At 49.7% G+C, this 23,869-nt stretch overlaps 2 protein-coding genes and 1 non-coding gene across 5 annotated transcripts in view; 2 read left to right on the top strand and 1 right to left on the bottom strand.

Annotated features, from left to right (window-relative positions):
• Positions 1-9,477: 9,477 nt before the first annotated feature.
• The window catches only part of SAMHD1 (SAM and HD domain containing deoxynucleoside triphosphate triphosphohydrolase 1), a 66,482-nt gene continuing 52,090 nt past the window's right edge, over positions 9,478-23,869 (bottom strand). Inside the window, exon 16 of one of the 3 annotated variants that reach the window (XM_055544981.1) lies at positions 9,478-9,658. In XM_055544981.1, coding sequence (XP_055400956.1) covers positions 9,602-9,658 — 57 coding nt within the window. In that variant the 3' untranslated portion in view covers positions 9,478-9,601. Of the gene's footprint in view, positions 9,659-20,205; positions 22,343-23,869 lie in introns of those variants that run through there. The other 2 variants (XM_055544980.1, XM_055544982.1) reach the window with 2 other exon arrangements.
• Positions 10,962-19,299, top strand: TLDC2 (TBC/LysM-associated domain containing 2). Its single transcript, XM_055545358.1, has 6 exons — positions 10,962-10,997; positions 12,734-12,895; positions 14,032-14,184; positions 14,341-14,436; positions 18,128-18,201; positions 19,084-19,299. The coding sequence occupies exons 1-6, from the start codon at positions 10,962-10,964 to the stop codon at positions 19,217-19,219; spliced, it is 657 nt and encodes a 218-aa protein (XP_055401333.1). The 3' UTR covers positions 19,220-19,299.
• Positions 12,140-12,212, top strand: TRNAE-UUC (transfer RNA glutamic acid (anticodon UUC)). Its single transcript has one exon. It is a non-coding gene; the product is annotated as a tRNA-Glu (tRNA).

Below are 23,869 nucleotides of genomic sequence, written 5' to 3' on the forward strand. Positions count from 1 at the left end.
TCAGGCCGGCCGAGGCTGCCGAGGCCCCGGCTCCCTCCGCCTCCGTTCCGCCGCCGTGCCCTCCCCTGCTGGCCTGGGCGACGCCCCCGGCGGAGGCGCCTCCACTCCCCTCGTCCGCGCAGAGGTCGCGCGAGCGGCGAGACGGGGGACTCCCAGGCAGAGGCCGGGCGGACCTCAGATCGCGTGAGCCAGCATCCATATACACGCCGAGCACCTCGCCCCTCGCGGCTGTGCGGAGCGTGCGCGAACTCCGCCCCCCTGAACCTGGCAGAGCGAGACAGACCATCCCAATGTACAGATGCGTAAACTAAAGCCTGGGGAAGACCGGCGATCCCGGCCCACGGTTACTGGCAGAGCCGAGATGGACGCCAGACCTCGCGCCTCCAAGGGCGTGCTCCGGTTGTCCAGGCTTGGCTTCCCTCTCATAGTCGTGGGGAGCGTCTGGCCCTCGGTGCCTGCCCAGCTCTGCACGCCTTGACCGGCTGTGACCCCAGGCACGCTCGCTCCTTCCCTGAACCCGGTCTCAGGCTCTGCCGGGCTAAAATCGAGGCGACCCGTTCTGAGGAGTCAGACCTGCGGGTGCTTTGGGAGTAGGTTTTGGCTCCCGCGGGGGCTAGTCCGAGCTGGACCTGGTTGCCCTGATCCTCACACGTCCCCGACAGAGCAACTCCATATGACCCTGGAGCCCTGACTCGATGGGTGTCGTTTCTTTCCTTCCAGAACTGTGCTGCCGTGTTGTTGATTTTCCCATGGGGCTGTCACACCTTCCCCGCCCCTCTCCTCGCTGCTACTCGCCATCGCCGCCGAGCCCCTGCTGGGCAGAGTCATCGGAAGTCCTTTGGCTGCCCAGCGGGCTGGCGATCACCCTCAGGGTGGCAGCCCCTTGCGACTGTGGGGGGCAGGGCTGTGTTTACCCCTCTGCAGCCCCTTCTTCCTCCCTCTGTTCCTCTTCCTTTCGTTTCCTCCTCCTAACCCTTTCCCCACTCCTTTTTCATTTCTCTCTTTCCCTCCTCTTCCTCCTCCCCCCAATCCTGTTACCTCACTCCTCCGCCCTTGACACACAGCTGGCCCCAGGTCCACTTTGTTTCTGTCCCTCCTCCCCCACAGCGGTGAATACACTCCTGGAGTATGCCCTCTCCTTGTAAGGCATGGCTTCATTCCCATCTAGGGGTGTCTAGGTGTGTGAGTGCCCCCTCCATCCTCAAACCCTTTCTCCAGGTGCCCTCCATCAGCCAGGTAAGGAGCAGGGCCCCTTGACAGGTCCTCTGCAAACACTTCTTCAGGGGCATTTCCACCCACTCCTGACAAAGCACCAGCTCCCCTGCCCACACTGACTGTCCACTCACCCCGTCCACAGAGGGCCACAGTGGTGGACTTGTCAGTGGTGAATTCCTGACCTCATGGAGCACACAGTCAAGGGAGGAGATGAGCCACAAGAGTCATCATCCACAGGATGGCATGATATTCCACCAAGGCAAGGGCCAAAGTAGGCCCTCCTCTGCTTCTCGGGCCTCAGAAGACCCCATGTGATATAATGGATGACAGGGTCCTTCTGGCTCTGATGTCCCCCTTTCTTGTAGACTGGTTCTGGTCTGGCACAGAGAGCTGCTGTGTGGCTCTTGGAAACTCCATACCCTCTCTGAGCTTCAATTTCTCCATCTATGCAGAATGTGGGCTTGGAGATGCTGGATGATGTGAACCGTGGCAGAGGAATACATGCTAGAGCAGGCTGCTCAGCCACTCCTGACACACTCATGGCCACAGCAGCAGCTGCCTGGATCTCCCCATGTGGGCCTGGGCCAGAGTCCTGGCTCTACCACATACCCTGTCTGGGTCCCAACACTCATGGCTAAGCAGGGGCCGAATGGCCCTTCCTGTTCTGAGTGTCTTCAGATGTGGGGAGCCCTGAATCCACATTGCAGCCCCAGAAGAGCCTGGGGAACAGCAAGGCCCTGGTGGGGGTGGGGTGGCAAGGGCTGGGTAGAGTAGTCAAGGTCAAGGTGGGGGCTCTGGACTCGGTTCAGAGGAGGGAAACAGCAGAAGGAGTAAGACTTGCCAGGGGCCCAGACTTGGCTCCATGGAGGTGCGGAGACCACCCAGGGCTTCCTGCCCCCCTGAGCACTCATGCCAGGCTCAGTGCCCAACACTTCAGCAGAGGATTCTGGAAAGGTTAGGAACTTCTTGGGACTGACTGTATTTTTTGAAGATAGGTTCAGGGATGTATCAGTTCAGTTCAGTTCAGTCACTCAGTCGTGTCCGACTCTTTGCAACCCCATGAACTGCAGCACGCCAGGCCTCCCTGTGCATCACCAACTCCCTGAGTTCACCCAAGCTCATGTCCATCGAGTCGGTGATGCCATCCAGCCATCTCATCCTCTGTCGTCCCCTTCTCCTGCCCCCAATCCCTCCCAGCATCAGAGTCTTTTCCAATGAGTCAACTCTTCGCATGAGGTGGCCAAAGTACTGGAGTTTCAGCTTTAGCATCAGTCCTTCCAAAGAACACCCAGGACTGATCTCCTTTAGGATGGACTAGTTGGATCTCCTTGCAGTCCAATGGACTCTCAAGAGTCTTCTCCAACACCACAGTTCAAAAGCATCAATTCTTCGGCGCTCAGCTTTCTTCACAGTCCAGCTCTCACATCCATACATGACCACAGGAAAAACCATAGCCTTGACTAGACGAAACTTTGTTGACAAAGTAATGTCTCTGCTTTTGAATACGGTATCTAGGTTGGTCATAACTTTCCTTCCAAGGAGTAAGCGTCTTTTAATTTCATGGCTACAATCATCATCTACAGTGATTTTGGAGCCCCCAAAAATAAAGTCTGACACTGTTTCCACTGTTTCCCCATCTATTTCCCATGAAGTGATGGGACCAGATGCCATGATCTTAGTTTTCTGAATGTTGAGCTTTAAGCCAACTTTTTCCCTCTCCTCTTTCACTTTCTTTTTTTTTTTCTTTTTTTTTTCTTTTTTTTTTTCTTTTTTCTTTTTTTTTTTCTTTTCTTCTTTTTTTTTTCTAGTCAAGTTCCTCTTTCACTTTCATCAAGAGGCTTTTTAGTTCCTCTTCACTTTCTACCATAAGGGTGGTATCACCTGCATATCTGAGGTTATTGATATTTCTCCCAGCAATCTTGATTCCAGCTTGTGCTTCTTCTAGCCCAGTGTTTCAGATGTACTCTGCATATAAGTTAAATAAGCAGGGTGACAATATACAAGCCTTGATGTATGTATAGCTTATCCCAATTATTCTTTTTTTTTAATATTTCTTTATTTATTTGGCTGCATGGGGGCTTAGTTGCAGCATGTGGGATTTTCACTGTGTCATGCAGGATATTTTGGCTGCAGCACACAGATGCTCTAGTGGTGAGGTACAGGGCTCAAGGCTTCTTAGTTCCCCGACCAGGGCTAGAACTCACGTCCTCTGCATTGCAAGGTGGGTTCTCAACCACTAGACCATCAGGGAAGTCCCCCAATTATTCTTTTTTACAGTGTGGCACTGACCCTCTTCCAATTGAGTGACGAGGTTTGTATTCCCTCGCCTAGAACCTGAGCAGCTCTTGTGACTGCCTCAACCAACAGAGAATGGCAGAGGTGACAGTGTGACTTCCAAAGCTAGGTCCTAGAAGGCAATATGACTGAAAACTCAATCTCTCTGTGTCTCTGTGTCTCTGAGTCTCTCTCTCTCAATCCACTTTCCCTTGGATCCAAGCCACCACGTTGGGAGGAATCGAGGCCTCCCTCATGGGAGAGGCCACATGAAGGTGTTCCCATTAACAACTCCAGCTCTGGTCCCCACCAAGCCCTGGACATGTAAGAGAAGGAATTTTCAGATGATATAGCCTCCAGCCTTGGAGCTGCGCCAGCTGATGCTAAGCAGAGCAGAAATGAGCTGTCCCAAACTGCAAAATAAATATTGTTGTTCTGAGACACTAATTTTGGGGGCAGTTTGTTACGCAGCAATGAATAACTGGAATGCTTGTTCAAGGTCATATAACTTGGAAGTGGCAGGGCTGGGGTAGATTTGAACCGAGGGCCATCTAGCTTTAGACCCTGTTGTGCTGCACTGCTGGGTAGTGTTCAGCTCAGGCACACGCTGTATAAAGTTCTGCTCTAGAAGTCATGAAGCATTAAATGATTGTAAGAAATAAATCAGATTGTAAGAAATGAAGATGCTGATCACCCAGTGGAAAAACAGTTTATGTTCTCCCATTCAAGCAACTGAATTGACCAACATGATGGAAACTGAATAGAGACTAAATCCTGGAAGGCTCCCAAGAGGAGGTGATTTTTTAAAAACTGAAATTTTTATTCCTTTTTTAAAAGTGCTTTTATTTTTTGGGCACACCATGCAGCATATGGGATCTTAGTTCCCCAACAAGGGATGGAACCCATGCCCTAGCACACCCCCCATAATAACAATAATAATAAGCTACAAAGACTTATTGTACAACACAGGGAATATAGCTGCTATTTTACAATAACTATAGACGGAGTATAACCTTTAAAAATTGTGAAGTCTTAACCACCGGGCCACCAGGGAAGTCCCAAAGTTTTTGTCCCTTATACAAATCACTGGCTGAAGAAGAGTTAGAGGAATTAGTAGGGGAGCCTGCTTTAAAAAAGAGTAGTCAGGTCAGCCTCTCTTTGGAGGTGACATTTAAAGTGAGTTATTCAGAGAGCCAGAATAAGAGAATTCCAGGCAGAGAGAACCCATCTGATAGATGTTCGAGAAAGTGAGAAGGGCCATGTGACCAGCACTTGACGGCTGATGGACAGAGCTGGAGTGGACAGAGGGAGTCACAGCAGCCCTTGCAGGCCTTTGTTCCTGAGGCAGTGACAAGCCACTGGGGACTTTGGAGTAAGCCAGGGTGAGATGTAATCTGGGTTTTAAATAGATCACTCTAGCTGATGGCAAGAAGATGGGGCATGGAGCTGTTGGACCAGCCCCTGAGAGGTAACAGTGGCTGGGATGAGGGTGGAGGCAGTAGAGAGGGAAGAAGAGGGATGCTCCAGAGATCGCTTCTGGGAACTTTGAAGCCTTAGACACCCATGCATGGAGGTGAGGGATCAGAGAAATGAAGTTCAACTCCCAGGTTTTTGGCTTTTGTTACAGGACAAGTGGCGGTGTGGTTTAACGAGACAGGGAAAACTGCTTAGAGGTGATTGTGGGTAGAGAGACCAGGTTTAGAGATGGAAATTGAGAGTTCTTTCTGGGCCCAATTGAAAGTTCTTTGAAATGTTTTTGGAGACTTTCAAGGCATACAGGCAACAGACCTATGAGTGTGGAGCCCACGGTAACATGTAGTCCGGAGTCATGAAAGGTTATTAACATTTAGATAATATTTAAATCCATGAGACCAGACAGGGTCACATATAGAGAGGGTCTATAGAGAGAAGAAAAACTGCCCTAGAACCAGGAAGTTAGGAATCCCTGGTTCTATCACAGATACAGAGAACAAACTAGTGGTTACCAGTGGGGAGAAGGAAGGGGCCTAAGAGGTACAAACTGTTTTGTAGAAAATAAGCTACAAGTGGAGTTCTCTTGTGGCCTAGTGGTTAGGATTCCAGGTTTTCACTGCCGTGACCCGAGGTTCAGTTCCTGGCTGGGGAACTGGGATTCTGCAAGCCTGGCTGGGGAACTGGGATTCTGCAAGCCTGGCTGGGGAACTGGGATTCTGCAAGCCATGTGGCACACACCTCCCAAAATAATAATAATAATAAAGCAACAAGGACTTATTGTACAACACAGGGAATATAGCTACTGTTTTATAATAACCATAAATGGAATGAACCTTTAAAAATTGTGATTCACTATCATGTACACCTGTAACTTACATAATGCTGTACAACAAGTACACTTCAATTTAAAATAAAAAGTAAAACTTAAAAATGAAAAAAAATTGGTAGTTGTTCCCTCCAAGCATGGATGAGATTGGGAGAAGACAGGATGAAAGGGGTCTTCAACAATTGCTTCCAGAACATCTATCATTAATTGTTCGAATCTTATTAAATAAAGCTACATCCATATATCATTTCTTTAATAAAGTAGAAAATTAAAAAAGAATCCACTAAAAAGTGGATAAGAGAGGAGACACCAGCCACAAAAGACAGCGGGGGAGCTGCCACTGAAGGAGTAAATGTAAGAGAGGGAGAATCACTCTGTCAAATAGCAGAGGGGCTGGAGGAAGATGAGAGCAGAAAAGTGTGTCCCCCCACCCCCGGCCTAGAGCAACAAGAGCAGGGGTGGTCAGGACACATGTCAAAGGCCAGGGATTGAACAATGACGAGGAGGTAGAGGTGGAGTGTAGGGAGAAGAGGATGGAGCCGTCATGGAGGGGATGGTCACGTCGAGAGGCAAGGGCAAGCGAGAGACAGATGAGGCAGAGAAAAGTGGAGAGCGACAAGTCTAGGGGGACCCCAGGGACTGGCTTCCAAATGGAACAGAGGCTGTTCCTTCACTGTCCTGGAAGGAAGGCGGAAGAGATGGGTGAGATGCAGGTGTGTCTATCGGAAGGGTGAGGGAGGGACTGATGACTTCCATTTTCTCAAAGAGGAACAAAGTCACCAGCTGAGAGTGAGGTGCCAAAGGAGTGGCACTTGTGTGTGAGTGGGGCAAAGACAGTCCATTACAGGGACCAGAGCACGGAGATCAGAGCTCCCAGGATGCATGAGGGGGTACATCATGCACCCATCCACAGCTCAGAGTGAAGCCAGTCAGCCCAGCAAGCCACCAGGTGTATTCTCTCCCTTTTCTCCTAATGTCTTAGGGTTTATTTTGTGAGGCGGAAACTGTGCCACACATCTCATTTTATATCTGCTATTTTCACTTTACAGAGTAGCAGAAGCATCTTCCTGTGCATTTATGAACTCTTGGCAAACATCGCTTTTAATTCTTAGAAATAATGCACAGAGTGGATGTTCCATGGGTCGATTAACCTTTTCCCCTTGTACTGGACATTGAAATTGTTTCCTGGCGATGACTGTTGCCGTGCTAAAAGAGGCGGCGTGTGGGCTGGTGGAGAAAGGAGAAGGCAGGCTGCAAGGCAGAGCTGGGACATTCAACCCTCTGGTGTCTAGAATCTGATCGTGGAAGCTTTTCAGAAGCCAATTACATGTGATTTGGGCTTCCAGGTGGCTCAGATGGTAAAGAATCAGCCTGCAATGTGGGAGACCCAGGCTCCATCCCTGGGTCAGGAAGATTCCCCAGAGAAGGGAATGGCTACCCACTCCAGTATTCTTGCCTGGAGAATTCCACAGACAGAGGAGCCTGGTGAGCTACGATCCACAGGATCGCAAAGAGTCAGACACGACTGAACACACTTCGTGGCAATTAGCTTTCTTGCCAGGTCACATTTCTAGACTTAAGGACAAAGAATGGGACAGCAAGGCACATCTCACTGGCCTCCCAAAGTGCCCAAAGGTTTAGGACTCGAGTGTGGAGGAAAAAGATTTGGGAGTGGGGCCGTGAGAGCAGGAGGGCCAGACATGTGACCTCCAGGCTGTTAATAGTTCAAACACGTATTGCAACAGCCTTGTTTGAGATGGCAACAGGGCCCATCACTTGAATGTTTTCCCCATAATATTAATACAAATCCTTTCAGTATCCTATCTTCCTGGTTGGGGTGTTGCCCCAGGAGACCTGGCCATGGAGAAAGGATCTGGTGACCCAAGTCCTTTCCACCAAGGCCAGCAGGAAGGGGTTTTTACAGCCTCCCCACCACCACATCCCACATTTCCTGGATCCTGCAGAAAAGGGGCTACTTCCAGAATTGACCCTGTTCACCTGGAGGTCTGTGTGAAACAGTTGTAGCTCTGTACCCTGGTCCCCCAGCGGGCAGCTGGCCCGTCCGAGGGTGTGAGCCACCAAAGGGAGTGGGCTCACCCACCCCAAACAGGCTGGGGGACCCTTGCTGGGCATATTTTTTCATGACTTCCTGCCCTGCATGGAGGTCACTTGGTCTGGGACTGGCTGAAACCCCTTCTAACTTTGAGGTTCTGTGTTTCAACAGCAGCATTCACTAAAGTCCCACTATGAGCCTGCGACAGAGAACTACCTGGACCGAGAGCGTGCCTACTGTGTGCCAGATACTGGGCTTCCTGTGCGTAACCTCACCCCACATCATGACAGGCCAGTAAGAATCACCTCCCCTATGTGAGAGAAGGGAAACAGGACCAGAGTAGGGCGGCCTCTCCTCACCCCCCAAGCCCCAGGTCTCCCCTGAAGCACAAGGAGTGGCCCCACAGCCTGACCCTTTCCTGTAACATTTGCGCCCCTTAAGGAAAGTGCCTTCCATGATGGGCTTCAGGCACCATGCGGCGCTCAGTAGCTGTGGGTGAGAGGCTCCAGGAAGAGCCCAGGAGTTCAGTAAACCCCACCTCTTTGGGCTGGTAGGGGCAGAGCAGGGACCTGAGGTGACAAGCTCTTGTTTGTGGGATTTGAGTTTCTGATGGATTAAAATCACAGCCAGGTCCTTCTGGCTGAAACCGGAGCAGGCTCAGGGCCAGGGCTTGCCACCCTCTGGGCAGGTATAAGAGCCAGGAGAGGAGGGCTGGAGCCTGGCTGGGGCAGAAGTGACAGCTGTCTGCCAGAGAACCAGGGTACAGAGCTAAAACTGCTTCGTACAGACCTCCAGGTGGACAGGGTCAGTTCCGGAAGTGGCCCCTTCTCTGTGGGATCCCAGAGATGTACTAGGGAAGCCATCAGGCTGGACGAGCTGGAAGAGGTCACCAGAGGTCGAGACTTGGCAAAGTGAGTACACTCCTGCCCTTCTCTGCCCCACTGAGCTACCTACCCCTGCAAGTGACCAAGTGACTGTGCCCAAGGTGCTCAGGTGGAGACTGAGTGGCCATTTGTCAGTGATTTGAGCCCTGAATCTCCCAAAGAGGCAGTCGGTCGGGGGATGGTCTTAAGCACTGCCACTTATCTAGTACCCATGGTGGCTCAAACAGTAAAGAATCTGCCTGCAATGCAGGAGACTCAGGTTGATCCCTGGGCTAGGAAGATCCCCTGGAGAAGGAAGTGGCAACCCGCTCCAGGATTCTTGCCCAGAGAATCCCACGGACAGAGGAGCCTGGCAGGCTACAGTCCATGGGGTTGCAAAGAGTCAGACACGACTGGGTAACTAACACTTTCACTTTTTCACCAAACACCAGGCACTGTGTGTCATCTCACTGAACTCAGGAGGATGGAGACCTGGTTCAGCCTCCTGGTTCTTCAGGCATTGTTCAGTCGCTCAGTCGTGTCAACTCTTTGCAACCCCATGGACTGCAGCACGCCAGGCTTCCCTGTCCTTCCCTATCTCTCGGAGTTTGTTCAAACTCATGTCCATTGTGTCGGTGATACCATCCAACCATCTCCTCCTCTGTCGCCCACTTCTCCTCCTGCCCTCAATCTTTCCCAGCATCAGGGTCTTTTCCAATGAGTCGTCCCTTCAGGCATTACCTTCATTTATTTTTACAACAGCCCTATCAGGTAAACAGGTATTAGTATTTTACAGACAAGGAGACAGAAGAACAGAGATGTTAAGTAACTTGCCCAAGGTCACAGAGGATTTAGACTCCCTGACTCCAGAGTCTGTGCTCTTTTTACTGTGTTATATTATCCTGTGGCTGTGGTTAGTTCCTTCTTCGATTTTCTGAGTGGCAGTTTCTTTATCTGTAATTTAAGGATGTAAAACATGATGATCAGAAAGATATTACCTTGAGATTCCTGAAAGATATCCAGACATTGGTCAGCCTTAAACTCTGGGAAGCTTCGTTGGAAACAGTTGGAAAAGCATGTGTGAACACCCTTTGATCCATTATTCAACTTTTGAAATTTATCATAAAAATATAATCAGATATATGAACAAGAAAGTTTATTATAATTTTGCTTATAATCACAGAAAATTATAAGCAAACAGAATGTCAAACATTTGAGAAATGACATACATCCTGTGATGAAATAATATGCAGCCATTAACAATCACATGTTCATGGGACTTTCGTGGTGGTCCAGTGGCTAAGACTCCACACTCTCTATGCGGGGGGGCCCATGTTCAATCCCTGGTCAGGGAACTAGAGCCCACGTGAAATAAACAAAAAAAGATCCCGTGTGCTGAAACTAAGACCCAGCACAGCCAAATTAAATAAATACATTAAAAAAAAATCACATGTTCAAAGGGTACTGAATGTAATTGGAAATTTTTCTTTTGTTAAGCTTGACAAAGCACCTTATAAAGCAACACACTGTACGATCTATTTATAAATGTATGTATATACATATATATGAAATAAATATAAAAGATGAAAAAATAAACCTGTAGGGGTTGAGAGTTTATTTCTAAGAGGTAGAATTATGAATATTTTTGTATTTTTCTTTATTCTTTTCTAAATTTCTCAAATTTTCTTTAGTAAATATGTATTGCTCTTTTAATTAGAAAAATGACTATTAAATATATATATATATATCTGTTCTTTTGGTCTAGCTTGGCCCTTTTCAAGCTTCTGTTATAATGGCTTTGAGAGAAAACCGAATTGCATGCTGTCAGTCTTGTGAGGGCCTCTGAGACTATCTGGTCCAACATGTCATATGTGGGGAAACTGAGGCCCAGGGGTACATGGCACTTATGCAAGGTCATAGACACCCTGTCTGGGGCTCAGGCAGCCGCCCAAAGGTTACCGTCTATGGGCCTGAATTACAGCTAGAATTTATGGCTAACCGGCATTAGTTGCTAACTACAAGTATGGCCCTGAATGCCGAGCATAGCTGACCTCACAGACTCACTCAGGGACAAGCTGGCCTGGGAGTGACAGGTGAGTGGCAGGTGAGAGAGAGCAAAGGGCAGCTGGGTGGGTGTGGAGCCAGCCAGGCGTGCCCAAGGCCCCTCCCTCTCGGCTCCAGGTCTCACCCAGCGCTGCCTCCTCCCTGGCAGGGCTGAAGGCTCACTTACTGCCCCTGGTTGGGCTCGGACAGAAGAATGAAAAGTCTCCGCTGCTGGCGTTACACTCGGCTGGTAAGAGGCCCAGCTGGGGCGGGGGTCGGTCAGGACAGGCAGGGGAGGTGAGCTCTCTGGCTGCGTGGGGCCTGGGCCAGGGTGCATACAGCCGGGTGGCCTCCTTCCGAGGCCCTCCCCAGCTGGCCCAGGGCTCAGAGCAGGGACTCAGGAAGCTGGGGCCTTAGCGCCCAGCCCTGTGGTTCCGGGACCCTCAAGGAGCAGACTACTGTCTCCATTCCTTCCTCCCTGGAGTGGGTGCCAGATGGAGCTCTGTCCAGAAGCCTGTGCAGTTAGGACTCTCTCCGTAGGCCTGAACCTGGGGAATAGGAAAGCAGTGTCCTGTCCATCTCTTCTCCCCAAGGAGGTCTCTCCTGATGAAAAGCCCCAAAGTCCTTGTGTGCAGGCATCATGTGCACGCACGCGTGCACACACACACACATGTTCTGGTACAGAGTGGCAGCTCAGTGATTGACTAAATGAATGAATGAATGAACACACCATTATGCATGCCCACTGACACTCACATATAACACAACCCCAGCTCACACCCACAAACACACTGAAAGGTAACATACAAAGTTACATTCAACACCTTCTCACACTGATTTGCCTACACAACTCTATTTTAAGCCAACACATCACACACCTTCACACAAATGTGCATTTTTTTATCGAGGCATTTTTAATTAATTTTTATTTTTGGCTATGCTGGGTCTTTGTTGCTGCACAGGCTTTTCTCTAGTTGTGGCAAGCAGAGGCTACTTTCTGGGTGTGCTGCGCAGGCTTCTCATTGCAGTGGCTTCTCTTGTTGCGGAGCATGGGCTCCAGGGCACACAGGCTTCTGTAGTTGCAGCTCACGGGCTCAGCAGTTGTGGCTCCCAGGCTCTAAAGCACAGATTAAGTAGTCTTGGTGCACAGGCTTAGCTTCTCCTCGGCATGCAGGATCTTCCTGGGCCGGGGATCAAATTCGTGTCTCCTGCATTGGCAGGTGGATTCTTATCCACTGAGCTACCAAGGAAGCCCTAAATGCGCATTTTATATGAACCTGTGCACTGTTTCACCCATGAGAAACATGCATTGTTTCACCAGCTCAAAAGGCCTTCTTTCTTCCTTTGAGATAATAATAACATGGGGGTAATAAAAAGCCCACTCTGGAGCGTTCCCTGGTGGTCCAGTGGTTAGGACTCCATGCTTTCTCTGTGGAGGGCCCAGGTTCAATCCCTGGCTGGGGAACTGAGATCCTGCAAGACTTGTGGCAGAGCCAAAAAAACAAAAAAGAAGCACATTCTTCTTAGAATTCTTGGGAAAATTCAGAGATTATGCTCACCAAGCATTTCATACGGGCCTAGTCAAGTGTGTTCTGTTTACTGTATATTCAGCCACTATTGTATTATTATTTTTATTTCATGTACAAATGCACACAGTTTTGGAGCTGCCACCTGCCCTTCTCTCCTGCCTCCCAAGCTTAGAACACAATCCCTGGCATCCACTCTGGATCCAGAGCAACCAGGCAGACAAACCTCAGGGGCCCAAGGCCACATCTGGTGGGCACAGCTGGAAGGGGCCAGGGAGGGAGCTGGCTGGCGGGAAGGACAGGGTCTGGCCTGTCGTGGACACTTCACAGCCTCCTCCGGCTGGACTGGCAGGGGCCTGGGGAAGGCGTGATGAGGTGGCCGAGGCTCTTAGGCTCTGGACATGTGGAAGCTCGTGTCTCCTTGTCTCTCAACTCACCAGGCCTCTGTGTGTCTTTACAGCCCAGCCAGGTGGAGGATGCTCTGTCTGGGGAGGAGGACAAGGAAGAGGAGGAGGAAAAGGAGGAGGAGACAACCCCAGCCCCAACTCCGGTTCCCGAATGCCCCGTGGTGCCCCAGCTGGCAGGAGCCAGCCAGGTTCTGGGAGCCTCAGAAATGAGTCAGGTTCGGGCACAGTCCATGGTACAAAGACTTCAGCCCTGCCCCACCCCAGCCAGGTCCAGGGACGCCTGGGGTCCCTCCTGCTCTGTCCTCTGCTCACTATGTCACCTTGGGCAACTCACTTCTCCTCGCTGGGCTTTTCTGGTAAAATGAGTCAGTAATCCTAGCACCACCTTCTTCACTTCACCAGGAGGTTAAGGATATGGTGAACTAATCTTGACTCTTTAAGTGGAACCAGTCCTTGGGAACTGAGGCCAAAGCTGGGGTGGGAATGGGAGGATGAGATGGGGAGTTAGGAGGAGGCAGTCAGTATCTCGTCTATTCTTTGGTTGCTTGGGGCCATGATGGGCCTGACCTGAGTTCAAATCCTGGCTCTGCCACTTCCTCCCCATGTGGGCTTCCAGCAAGTTGCTTCATCTCCCTGAGCCTCAGCTTCCTCATCTATAAAATAAGAATAGTGATCCCTTTCTCTGAGGCCTCCTGCTCATTGGTGTTTCCATGGTGCCCCCTGGAAACATGAAAGTACTCCATAACCTGTTAAGCTTTGCCAACAAAGGTCCGTCTAGTCAAAGCCATGGTTTTTCCAGTGGTCATGTGTGGATGTGAGAGTTGGACTGTAAAGAAAGCTGAGCGCCGAAGAATTGATGCTTTTGAACTGTGGTGTTGGAGAAGACTCTTGAGAGTCCCTTGGACTGCAAGGAGATCCAGCCAGCCCATCCTAAAGTAAATCAGTCCTGAATATTCATTGGAAGGACTGATGCTAAAGCTGAAGCTCCAATACTTCGGCCACCTGATGCGAAGAGCCAACTCATTGGAAAAAACCCTGATGCTGGGAAACATTGAAGGCAGGAGAAGGGGACAACAGAGGAAGAGATGGTTGGATGGCATCACCGACTCTATGGACATGAGTTTGAGTAAACTCTGGGAGTTGGTGATGGACAGGGAGGCCTGGCGTGCTGCAGTCCATGGGGTCGCAAAGAGTCGGACACGACTGAGAGACTGAATTGAACTGAACCTGTAAAGCACAGGCTTGGGTGAGGGGTGGCTGTTTAACCTTAGTCCTCCTGGGACCCCAAGGATATGGAGCACCGAGGGTGGGAGGACCGGGAACCCTTGCTCACCCTCTGCTCTGTCCCCAGCTCAGTCTTCATCTGCCCCCAAGAGTCACTGGATACTCCTGGAGCCTGGCCTTTTGCACATCAAGGGACGGCTTCAGTCTGCAGAGCCTGTACAGGCAGATGGAGGGCCACAGCGGGCCGGTGCTGCTGGTGCTGAGAGACCAGGATGGCCAGGTGAGCCATGCTGGGGGCGTCGGGGAGAGAGCTGCCACTAAGGGCTGATGGGTCCCCCGGGGCCTCTCTGACCCCCACAGCTCTGCCCCAGACTCCCCAGCCTGGAGGGGATCTCCAGCTCCCTGCTGGCTGCAAGCTACAAACTCTTCCTTCCAGATGTTTGGGGCCTTCTCCTCCTCGGCCCTTCGACTCAGCAAAGGCTTCTATGGTACTGGCGAGACCTTCCTCTTCTCCTTCTCTCCACAGCTGAAGGTGATGCTCTTTTTTGTCTTTTCAAGAATTTTTATGTATTTATGACAGCACTGGGTCTTCACTGCTGTGTGCAGGCTTTCTCTAGTGGTGGCTGGCAGGGGCCGCTCTCCAGTCGTGGTGCTTAGGTTCCTCATTGTGGTGGCTTCTCTTGTTTCGGAGCACAGGCTCTAGGGCCGGCAGGCTCAGTAGTTGTGGTGCATGGGCTTAGTTGCCCAGTGGCAGGTGGGATCTTAGTTCCCTGACTAGGGATAGAACTCATGTCTGCTGTACTGCAGGGAGGATTCTTAACCACTGGACCACCAGGGAAGTCCCAGGGCTGGTTTCTTTGTGTGCTTTCCTCTAGCAGCATTCAGCTCGTCAGGTTCAAGCACAGACAGCGTGGATGGGAAGGTCCAACCACGACTGCGGTTTTGCCAAGCTGATCTCCTGACTTTCTCCCAGAAAGTTGACTCCTCCTGCCATCTTCCCTGACAAAGTGAATGGCACCTCTGTCTTTCCTGCTGTTGAGACCAAAAACTTTGGAGCCCTTCTTAACGCTTCTTTCACACCCTATATCTGATGAGCTGTCAACAAACCCTGATGGCTCCTCCTTCTCTTTCTATCTCCACCCAGAATCTACCACTTCTCACAATGTCCTTTGCTGTCACCCTGGTTCAAGCCACCATCATTACTTGCCTGTGTCCCTGCTATAGCCTCCTAATGCTTCCGCCTTCAGTCATCACAGTACCTGGAGTGAGACTTTTAAAAGGTAAGTCGAGGACTTCCCTGGCGGCCCAGTGGCTAAGACTCTGAGCTCCCACTGCAGGGAGCCCAGGTTCGATCCTTGGTCAGGGGACTAGATCCCACATGCCGCAACTGAAGATCCTGTGTGATGTAACTAAGACTCGGCACAGCCACAGCCAAATAAATATTTAAAATAAATGAAGTCAGAACATATCACTCCTTGGCTCCAAGCTCCCAATGGCTTCTTTTCTCCCTCAGAGAAAAGCCAAAGTATTTTTCAGAATCTGTTCTTATTTATTTGGCTGCATCCGGTCTTGGCTGCGACCTGTGTGGCCTTTCACTGTGGTGCGCAGGCTTCTCTGTAGTTGCAACGCCAGCTCAGTAGCCGCGGCAGTTGCTCATAGGCACGTGGGGTCTTAGCTCCCCAACCAGGGAATGAACTCACATCCCCTCCGTTGGCAGTCAGATTCTTAACCTCTGGACCACCAGACAAATCCCCAGAGTCTTTAAAATAACCTACGGGTCTCTACGTCTTCTGGACTCTCTCTGACGTCATTTCTTGCTACTTTCCCTCTCCCTACACGGACCTCGGAGCCGCTTCTTAAACAAGCAAGCCTGTTCCTACCTCAGGGCCTTTAAACATGCTGTTCTCCCTGAGGTTCCCTCCACAGGATCTCCGTGTAAGTCAGTTCTCACTTCCTTCAGGACTCTGTTCAGATGTCACCCTCTCAGCAGGATCCTCCCTGCTGTTTACATTTATAGCACTCCAGCTGCTGGAAACTCTTATCGCCCTTCTCTACTTCTTTCTGCTAAGCATTTGTCACAGCTAACACACTATTTATTTTACTTATTTACCTGCCTCCTGCCTCTAGAGTGGGAGTCCTAGGAGGCAGGAATTTTTGTCTGTTACATCACTGGTCTATCCAGTACCTAAAACAGTGACTTGTGCTAAATGTAAAAACAAAACAAACAAACCAAAAAACCAAACTCTTGAATGGAATGATTTTTTTTTTCCAGGCAATTGCTATGGTCTTCCCAGGCTATTATTATGGAATCTCATCTTTTCAAAAAATTGGTTAATTTTTGCCTGTCTTTGGTCTTCTGGCATCTGTGTTCTTCATGAATTCCCACCAGTTCCTTGACCCTCATTCCAAGAAGCATCATCTTAATTTTTTCTGTAGCAATGTTTATCTTCCTCCTTCAAGTCTGAAGGTCATGTACCTTGAGGAAAGTAGAGAAGGAGTTGAATAGTTCTGTCTTTTTGTGGTCACTTGTTAATATTATCTCTTCTGAGCCCAGGGCTTATCTTCGATTAGTCTGTTTCCTTGCTAAAAACCTTTTGGTTGCTCAGAGCATTTTTTGCAACTAATTACAGGCAATCATAGGCTATACTTTTGCAGCCCTTTAAAAATCTTTTTATTAGCTAAACTGACTTAAAAAAAATAGAATTCTATTTATTTTTGGCTGCGCTAGGTCTTCATTGCTGCGCTCAGACTTTCTCCAGTTGCAGCGAGCGCGGCCTACTCTCTAGCTGCGTTTGAGTTGAGTTTGACTTGAGAGCTCGGGCTCTCATTGCAGTGATTTCTCCTGTTGCTGAGCACAGGCTTTAGTGCAGGCTTCAGTAGTTGCGGTGTGTGGGCTTAATTACTCTGTGGCATGTGAGATCTTGCTGGACCAGGGATTGAATCTGTTTCCCGTGTTGGCAGGTGGATCCTTAACTGTTGGACCACCAGGGAAGTCCTAAATTGACTCTTGAATAATTTGTTCACTTAACATCTACACCATGTCTCAGGAATACTGCCAGAATCAAGACAGCCTTCATGGAACTTACATGTTAGCAGGGCATATTGTCACTGAACAGGGCCTGGAAGAAGGGCTACTTTAAATTTCCCTGGGACGACATTTCATCTGAAAGCTGAGAAGTGAGCTTTCTGAGGATCTGGGGGAAGAGCATTCTGGGCAGAGGGGTCAGCAAGACGCTGGAGCAGCAATAGCTTCAGGTGTCCCAGGACAGAAGGGCCAGGGTAGATGAAGTCCAGGCAGTAAAGGGGGAAAGAGGTTGGAGAGAAAACCAGGGCAGAGCACGCTGGGCTTTCAGCTGTTGTTAGATGCTGGATTTTATTCTCATTGTCAGGGCCATTGGAGAGCTTTAGCAGAGGAGGGCTAATATCTAATTTGATTTTTAAAAATAATTATTTTTTGGCTGTGCTCGCTCTTTGTCACTGCATGCAGGCTTTCTCTTCTTGCAGTGAGCAGAGGCTACTCGCCAGTTGCAGTGCACAGGCTTCTCTTGTTGGGGAACACTGGCTCCAGGTGCTTAGTTGCCCACAGCATGTGGGATTTTCCCCCATCAGGAATTGAACCCATGTCCCCTGCATTGGCAGGTGGATTCTATACCACTGAACCACCAGGGGAATCCCTGATTCAATTTTGAATAGCTCACTGAGAGAGCACACATGGGCTTTGGGGCAGGAGACAGAGGAAGCAGAGACCCATTAGGAGGCTGTGATCCGGGAAGGAGTGACTGGCGGGGACAGAATTGGTGGTAGTCAGGGTGTCTCTTTGGGGTGGGGATTGAAACACTTGTTGGGTGTGAAATAGCACTGAGGGTGTGCAGGCTTAGTGTTAACTCCAGTGAGAGGAGGAAACAGTTAATGGTAGAATCAGGGCCTGGCTCCTGATGTGGCCTTTTCCCCTCCTCTCTCCAGCTTCGGAAGCAGGAAGCCTCAGAGGGTTCTGGTCTATTCCTAGAACAGAAGGGCTTTGGGGCTGTGGGAATTCAGACTGGAGGGCAAGAGGAGGTGAACTCCAGGGAGACTGAGAGAAACTGCAAGAGTTAGGAGCCTAGAGTAGCTCGGGTGCCTTAGTCGGGGCTTGGAGGTTGTTTCCTTCACCACACTGCCACCCAGTGGTCCAGAGTAAATCTGCATGAGCAGGACTCCACCAATAACGAGGTTTCTTATCACAGGTCTTCAAGTGGACAGGAAGCAACTCTTTCTTTGTGAAAGGCGACTTGGATTCTCTGATGATGGGCTGTGGCAGGTGCGTGTCCAAGTCTTCCCTAGTCTTGAGTCTCGAGGTGGTCTGTACTCTGGTCCTTTCCCCTGTCTGGAAATGCTGGGTTAGGCAACCCCAGACAAAATGGGGGAGGCTGCTGGTTAACTTTCAAGAATCTCCTCTCGATAGGTATTGTGGCACTGCCTGGCCCCCCAGCCAACCCCCTAAACTCTGCTCTAAGTCGATACTGAGAGGCGAGGATGGCGTGAAGTGTCCCCCACAGTGTTTAGTTGGTGACAGCATGTGTGTGTGTGTGTGCGTGCGTGCTGGGGGGTGGGAAATGGAGTGTGTTTTACAAGGTCAGCCTCGCCTCTGGTGTGACCTGCATATTCAGGCAGACTAAGTCTTATCCTGAGGGCACAGATGACAGCACTGCTCGATTAGCACCAGACAAGTCCTCCGCTCTCCCAGCTGTCTGAACAGCCTCCACAGACAGGTGGACTGACACGGTCCCCACCAGCCGCTGCCAATTTGCAGTAACCCACTTCCCAGCTCCAGCCTAGGTTTGCTGTCAAGAGGGGACTACTAGAACGGACGCCCTGGTCTGACGTGTTCTGGGCTGGGAGTCCAAGTTTATAAGAGTCTGTCCTGTGGTTAAGGCATTGCCATCTTAATGTTCTGAAGGTTCTAAAATTGGTCTGTGGTGATGGTTGCTCCACTGTGTATGTTTATCAAAATCATTGAACTGTTTAAAAAAAAAAAGCTTGAAACCCCATGGGGGACAATGTGTGAGTCCTTAACAATTTGGGACAGACTGGTTTCAGGGGAGATGAGACTAAGGCAGAGCAGTCACGGTGTGGCCAAGGGCTGCTGGGGCAGGTCTGAAGGGTGCTGGAGGGAGCTGTGCCAAAACTCTCCTCTCTTTAGTGGCCACTTTGGGCTGTGGTTGGATGGAGACTTGCACCGTGGGGGGAGCTACCCCTGTGCGACCTTCAACAATGAGGTGCTGGCCCGGCAGGAGCAGTTCTGCATCAACGAGCTGGAGGCCTGGGTCCTGAGCTGATGCCACGGCGGGCAGCTTCCTGAGGCAACAGGCGTTCAGACCTGCCCCCGGATACCGACGAGGCCGCGCTCAGCCAGGGGAGCCTGCTCCATCCGAAACACAGATGGAGAAGTGTCCGGTGTGGACTGTGGCTGAGAGCAGCCTCTTGGCGCCTGAGGACCAAGACAGCTGTGGAGACAGGCCACATTCTACTAGAGAGGGGATTTGAGGGAGTAAAAGACAGTTATACCTCACCTGAGCAGCACAGAATTCCTCAGGAAAATTATCCTTTTAGAGAGTACACAGTTAATGTGTGTTTATTGTAGAAAAACCAGAAGATGTAAAAAAATTAAAATTGACTAAAATTCAACCATCCCCTAAAACACTAACATTTTCATGTATATCCTTCCAGACAGTTTTCCAAGGAGCTGTATAGGATTCTTCTCTATATACTTTGGGCATTATTTTAAAGAATATTGTCAAACCACAGACACCTAACTCAAGCAGTGAAATTAATAAAGACTCCAAAATAGCATTCTTCTTTTCCCAGAAAACTGACCAGTCTGTTACCACTGTGCTGGGTACTTGAAGATCTCTTATTTAATTCCACAAGGAAAATATGAAAGCAGCAAATGAACTATATGCACATTTGGGTAAAGAAGCTGAAATTCTGTAGATGGGAACTCGGGGAGATTAAAAAAAAAGGAAGAATATTTTTTCTGGCAAAAGAGGAACTTAGAAAAACTAAAAAAAGAAAAAAAACCCACAACCCATGCTAGAGCCTGCCTCCTGACAGAATAAGATTCTTTACCAGGCCATTACTTGCCATTATTGAATGAGGAAAACGAAGTAACATAGGGCCTGTTAAAACCATCCCCTCGGAAGACCCAGCACAGTACTGAGGTACACTCCTAGACCAAACACAGTTCTTTTGCACAAAAGGGTCAAAACTGGGCACACGAGTGTGAAAGTCACTGAGGAAGACACCACTGATTTCAAGACAGAGATACATTCACGAAGCTTTATTGCAGCTGTTTCCCTCACCAAGATGAAGTGACCAGGCACTTGAACCTGCAGTCTTATTTACATTCTCAAGGTGACAAAGCTCAGTAACTCTAGAGGCCAAGTTGTTAATGTTAAAGGCTCCCTTTTTATACCAATAGTGAAGATGCTTCTTAAGAAAAATTTAACCTTGTCAATGGCACGTGGTTCCCATAATTAAAACAGTTGCAAAGAGCATAAAGTGCAGCTGCCAAAAAGTAACAAAAGATGCAAACAAAACAGATTCAAGTTGTTCCTCAGAGAGCACAATGATACACTCTGAGATGACAAAATTCCATAATAAAACAATGATGTAAATGGAGGAGTGGCAAAAATCAAGCAATCTTTGCAGAGAAACATTACATTCTTGACCTGGGCCTGGACACAGTAAGTCTGAGGTGGAGGATTCCCCCCACTGGACGTTTTGGAAGCACCGTGGCCAAAACAGACACGACCTGGTACCATGACCACTTCCTTTGGGCTTCTAGGAGCCCACTGTATCCACATCCCCATCACACAGCACTGTGGTGGGAGAGGAGCACGGTTTTAACTACTCTAGGAACTAGGGTCAACTCGATTATCTACTGGAAGTGGGAGAGGGGTGACAGAGCAGAACAGCAGACATTCCAAACACTTGTCACCCTAGTGTCAACAGAGGAGACCTGGTTACACAGTGGATGGTGGCAGCACCCCCAAGATGTTGGGGGTGATCTTCTGCCCTGCGGTCTGAGCTCCTCCCTGCTCCCTCCTGCTCTGACCCAGAGCCAAGGCTGGCTCCCCATGCCCAGGCTGCCAGGGAGGCTTCTGTAAGGGTGTGGTAAAGTACAGGATGCCAGCACTCACGACTGCACTCCCCATGGACCTGCCTCTGGCAGCGGCCATATTTAGCTCTAACTCCAGAATCTGTTTAGCTCAGGAGCACTGCTCAACCACAGTGGTGGCTACTCCACTCCTGGAGGTAGAGACACAAAGGGGAGCCTGGAATTCACTGGGTAAATCACTTTGTCTCAGCATAGGCAGACAGTCTTTGCCCTGAAACTCATCAGATGCACTGAACTGGCAAAAATGAAGCTCCAGCTCTGAGCAGCCCTGAGGGCAGTTCCTGCGATGGCCTCCGATCAGCACCCAAGTGAGAGGCAGAGGTCAGGGGGGGTGAGCTGCTTTCTCCAGGCTGGGCAGTGGTGGAACCCTCAGGGAGGGGCAGTGAGCACTCAGGAGAGAAAGAAACCCACACAGGCTGGAGCCACAGCTGACCCAGAGGACAGCCTGGTTTGGGGAGTCCCTCTGCTACTGGAGCTAGGGGGTCTCCTATAAGGCAGTTTTATGTCCCATTTCAGAGGAGGCCAGCACCCTTAGATCTTTTCAACAAATCAATCAGGCCTCTCATTGAAGGGCTGGAGCCCCTTCGTGGCCCTCCTATACTGTTGACCCCAACCTGGCAGTTTATGGGGGGCTAAAAGGGTGAGGGGAGGTGCCTTTCACTAATGTTGCAATCACTCAAGGAAAGCTAGCCTCAAATTCAGGGTGATGGGCACCTCCTCAGGGGGCCGGAGTTTCACATACTGTTTTTAACCACGGCTGTTCATGACAGCCCCAACTGCAAATTCCAGTGTGCGCCTTTGTCTTATTTCCACATTTTTTAAAAAACAATCTTATGTCATAAGAGTTCAAAGTACTTAAAAAAGCTCTTAATTCTAAGAAAATAGACTGCTAAAGAAGAAAGACTTTGATTAATATTAAAAAGAGGCAAGGCAGGGCTTTCCATAGCTCATGTTAATAAGGTATGCCTAGTACCTGTTCCTCTGGATAAAAATGACTTAGTATGTGCGTACATTCAAGATATAAAATATAAAGCACTAACTGTCACTCCATTTGTAGACCTCTGTGATCAAATTCCCTAAATTAATTGTGCTGGGGGAGGAGGAAAAGGGGACGGGGAGGGGCTTTTTGTAAACAATTGAGTGTAGACATTCACATCGAGTCACTTGGGAAAAGCTGGGCTTTGACTTTGGCCGCTTCCTGGGTGCCAGCTGAATTCCACTCCAATTTCCGAGGTGTTATAAGCGGGGCTACAACGTCACCATCCTGTCAAAGACAGAGTAACTAGGAATAGAAAAAAAAGCCAGTTCTCGTGGTTTTGAGCGAATGTCTCAGGCACACATATCCTCGTCCTGCAGACAGCCTGCTTCTGGACAGACTTACTCTTGGGAAACCCTGGACGGTGTATATGCTTAATTAGAGACACATGGTCCTGGGAAGGGAAGAGCTTTCAGAGCAAAAGCCACCACGCCAGTTCTTTTCACAGATGGCCAGAAGCAGCATGTGGCCCAGCTCGGCGACCCCTTCCCTTCATGCAGCTTCCGGGGACACACCTTGTCCTGGTTTTCCAGGGAAAGATGGAATGTGCTGGACCCTTGCTGGACCCTCTTAGTCTCCCCTGTAACAAATGGCCCAGGTCTACAAGATGGCAAAAAGGAGGAAAGATAGTGTGTACCTGTGGAACTTGACCTTTGCTCCATAATCAAAGCTGTCACTTTGGCCTCAGCCTCCTAGATTCCACCCAAAACGAGGGTTGGTGTTGAAGTGAAGCGATACTACGACTGGAAATCAGAGTGTAAGAAGCTAGGCCCTCCAATGCCTGACTCGATCCTGAACTGTTTTTGAACTCGTGGCTGGATTCTCTAGGCTACATGAGGGTACAGGACTATCAGAGCCTTTACTGCACAAGGAAGAGAAGGCTGGCATAGAACACTGTGGGCCTCACATGCCTACTTGCTCTCAGATCCGCTCTCTGCCTCCCTCTGCCCTGCTCTGCAAAACAGGAGCTGCTCTTGTGAACCACATCTCCCAGCTCCCCTGCCTACTGGCCTCCAATCAGGTTGGGCTAATGGGAGGCACTGGTGGGAGATTGGAAGAGAGGTGGGCAGACAAGTCAAGGTGCTTCTTCTATGAGCTCTCTGGTCGGGTACAGTGGCCCTGACTCTGCTGTAAACGCTGACTTGAATGTGTCACCTTTCTGCTTAAAACACCCCAACGGCTCCCATTGCTCCGGGGCTCCTGGCTTACAGGACTATGCACAGAGTCCAGATCTCACCCCTAAATGCACCTCATTTTCTGTCACCTTCCAGTCCCCCACCCTCTTTACCCAGTTGACTCCTCATCCATCCTTCAGGTCTCAGCTTCCAAGCTCTTTTTTAAAAAATTAATTAATTTTTGGTTGTGCTGGGTCTTCGTTGCTGCACACGGGCTTTCTCTAGTTGTGGCGAGTGGGGTCTACTCTGCAGTCGCAGTGTATGGGCTTCTCACTGTGGTGGCTCCTCTAGTTGTGGAGTGCGGGCTCTAGAGCACTGGCTCAGTAATTGTGGTACATACACGGGCTTACTTGCCCCATGGTACGTGAGATCCTCCCAGGACAGGGATTGAACCCGTGTCCCCTGCATTGGCAGGTGGATTCTTAACCACAGGATCACCAGGGAAGTCTTTCCAAGTCCTTCTTTAAGTGAGTCTTTCCCAACCAACCAACTCTGGCATAAACCCTTCACCTTTTTGCTCCTCTAAGACTGTACACACTGCTCCGACCCCAAAGTAATTACGTACTACTGTGATTATTATTTACTCGAGTTTTTATTG

The sequence above is a fragment of the Bubalus kerabau genome, chromosome 13 (assembly GCF_029407905.1).
Source record: "Bubalus kerabau isolate K-KA32 ecotype Philippines breed swamp buffalo chromosome 13, PCC_UOA_SB_1v2, whole genome shotgun sequence".
Classification (NCBI taxonomy): domain Eukaryota; kingdom Metazoa; phylum Chordata; class Mammalia; order Artiodactyla; family Bovidae; genus Bubalus; species Bubalus kerabau.

Coding starts and splice junctions, on each gene's coding strand:
- TLDC2 (XM_055545358.1), top strand. CDS start 10,962: ATGAAAAGTCTCCGCTGCTGGCGTTACACTCGGCTG. Junction 14,437..18,127: donor CCTTCTCTCCACAGCTGAAG/GTGATGCTCTTT, acceptor TTCTTATCACAG/GTCTTCAAGTGGACAGGAAG. Junction 18,202..19,083: donor CTGATGATGGGCTGTGGCAG/GTGCGTGTCCAA, acceptor TCCTCTCTTTAG/TGGCCACTTTGGGCTGTGGT.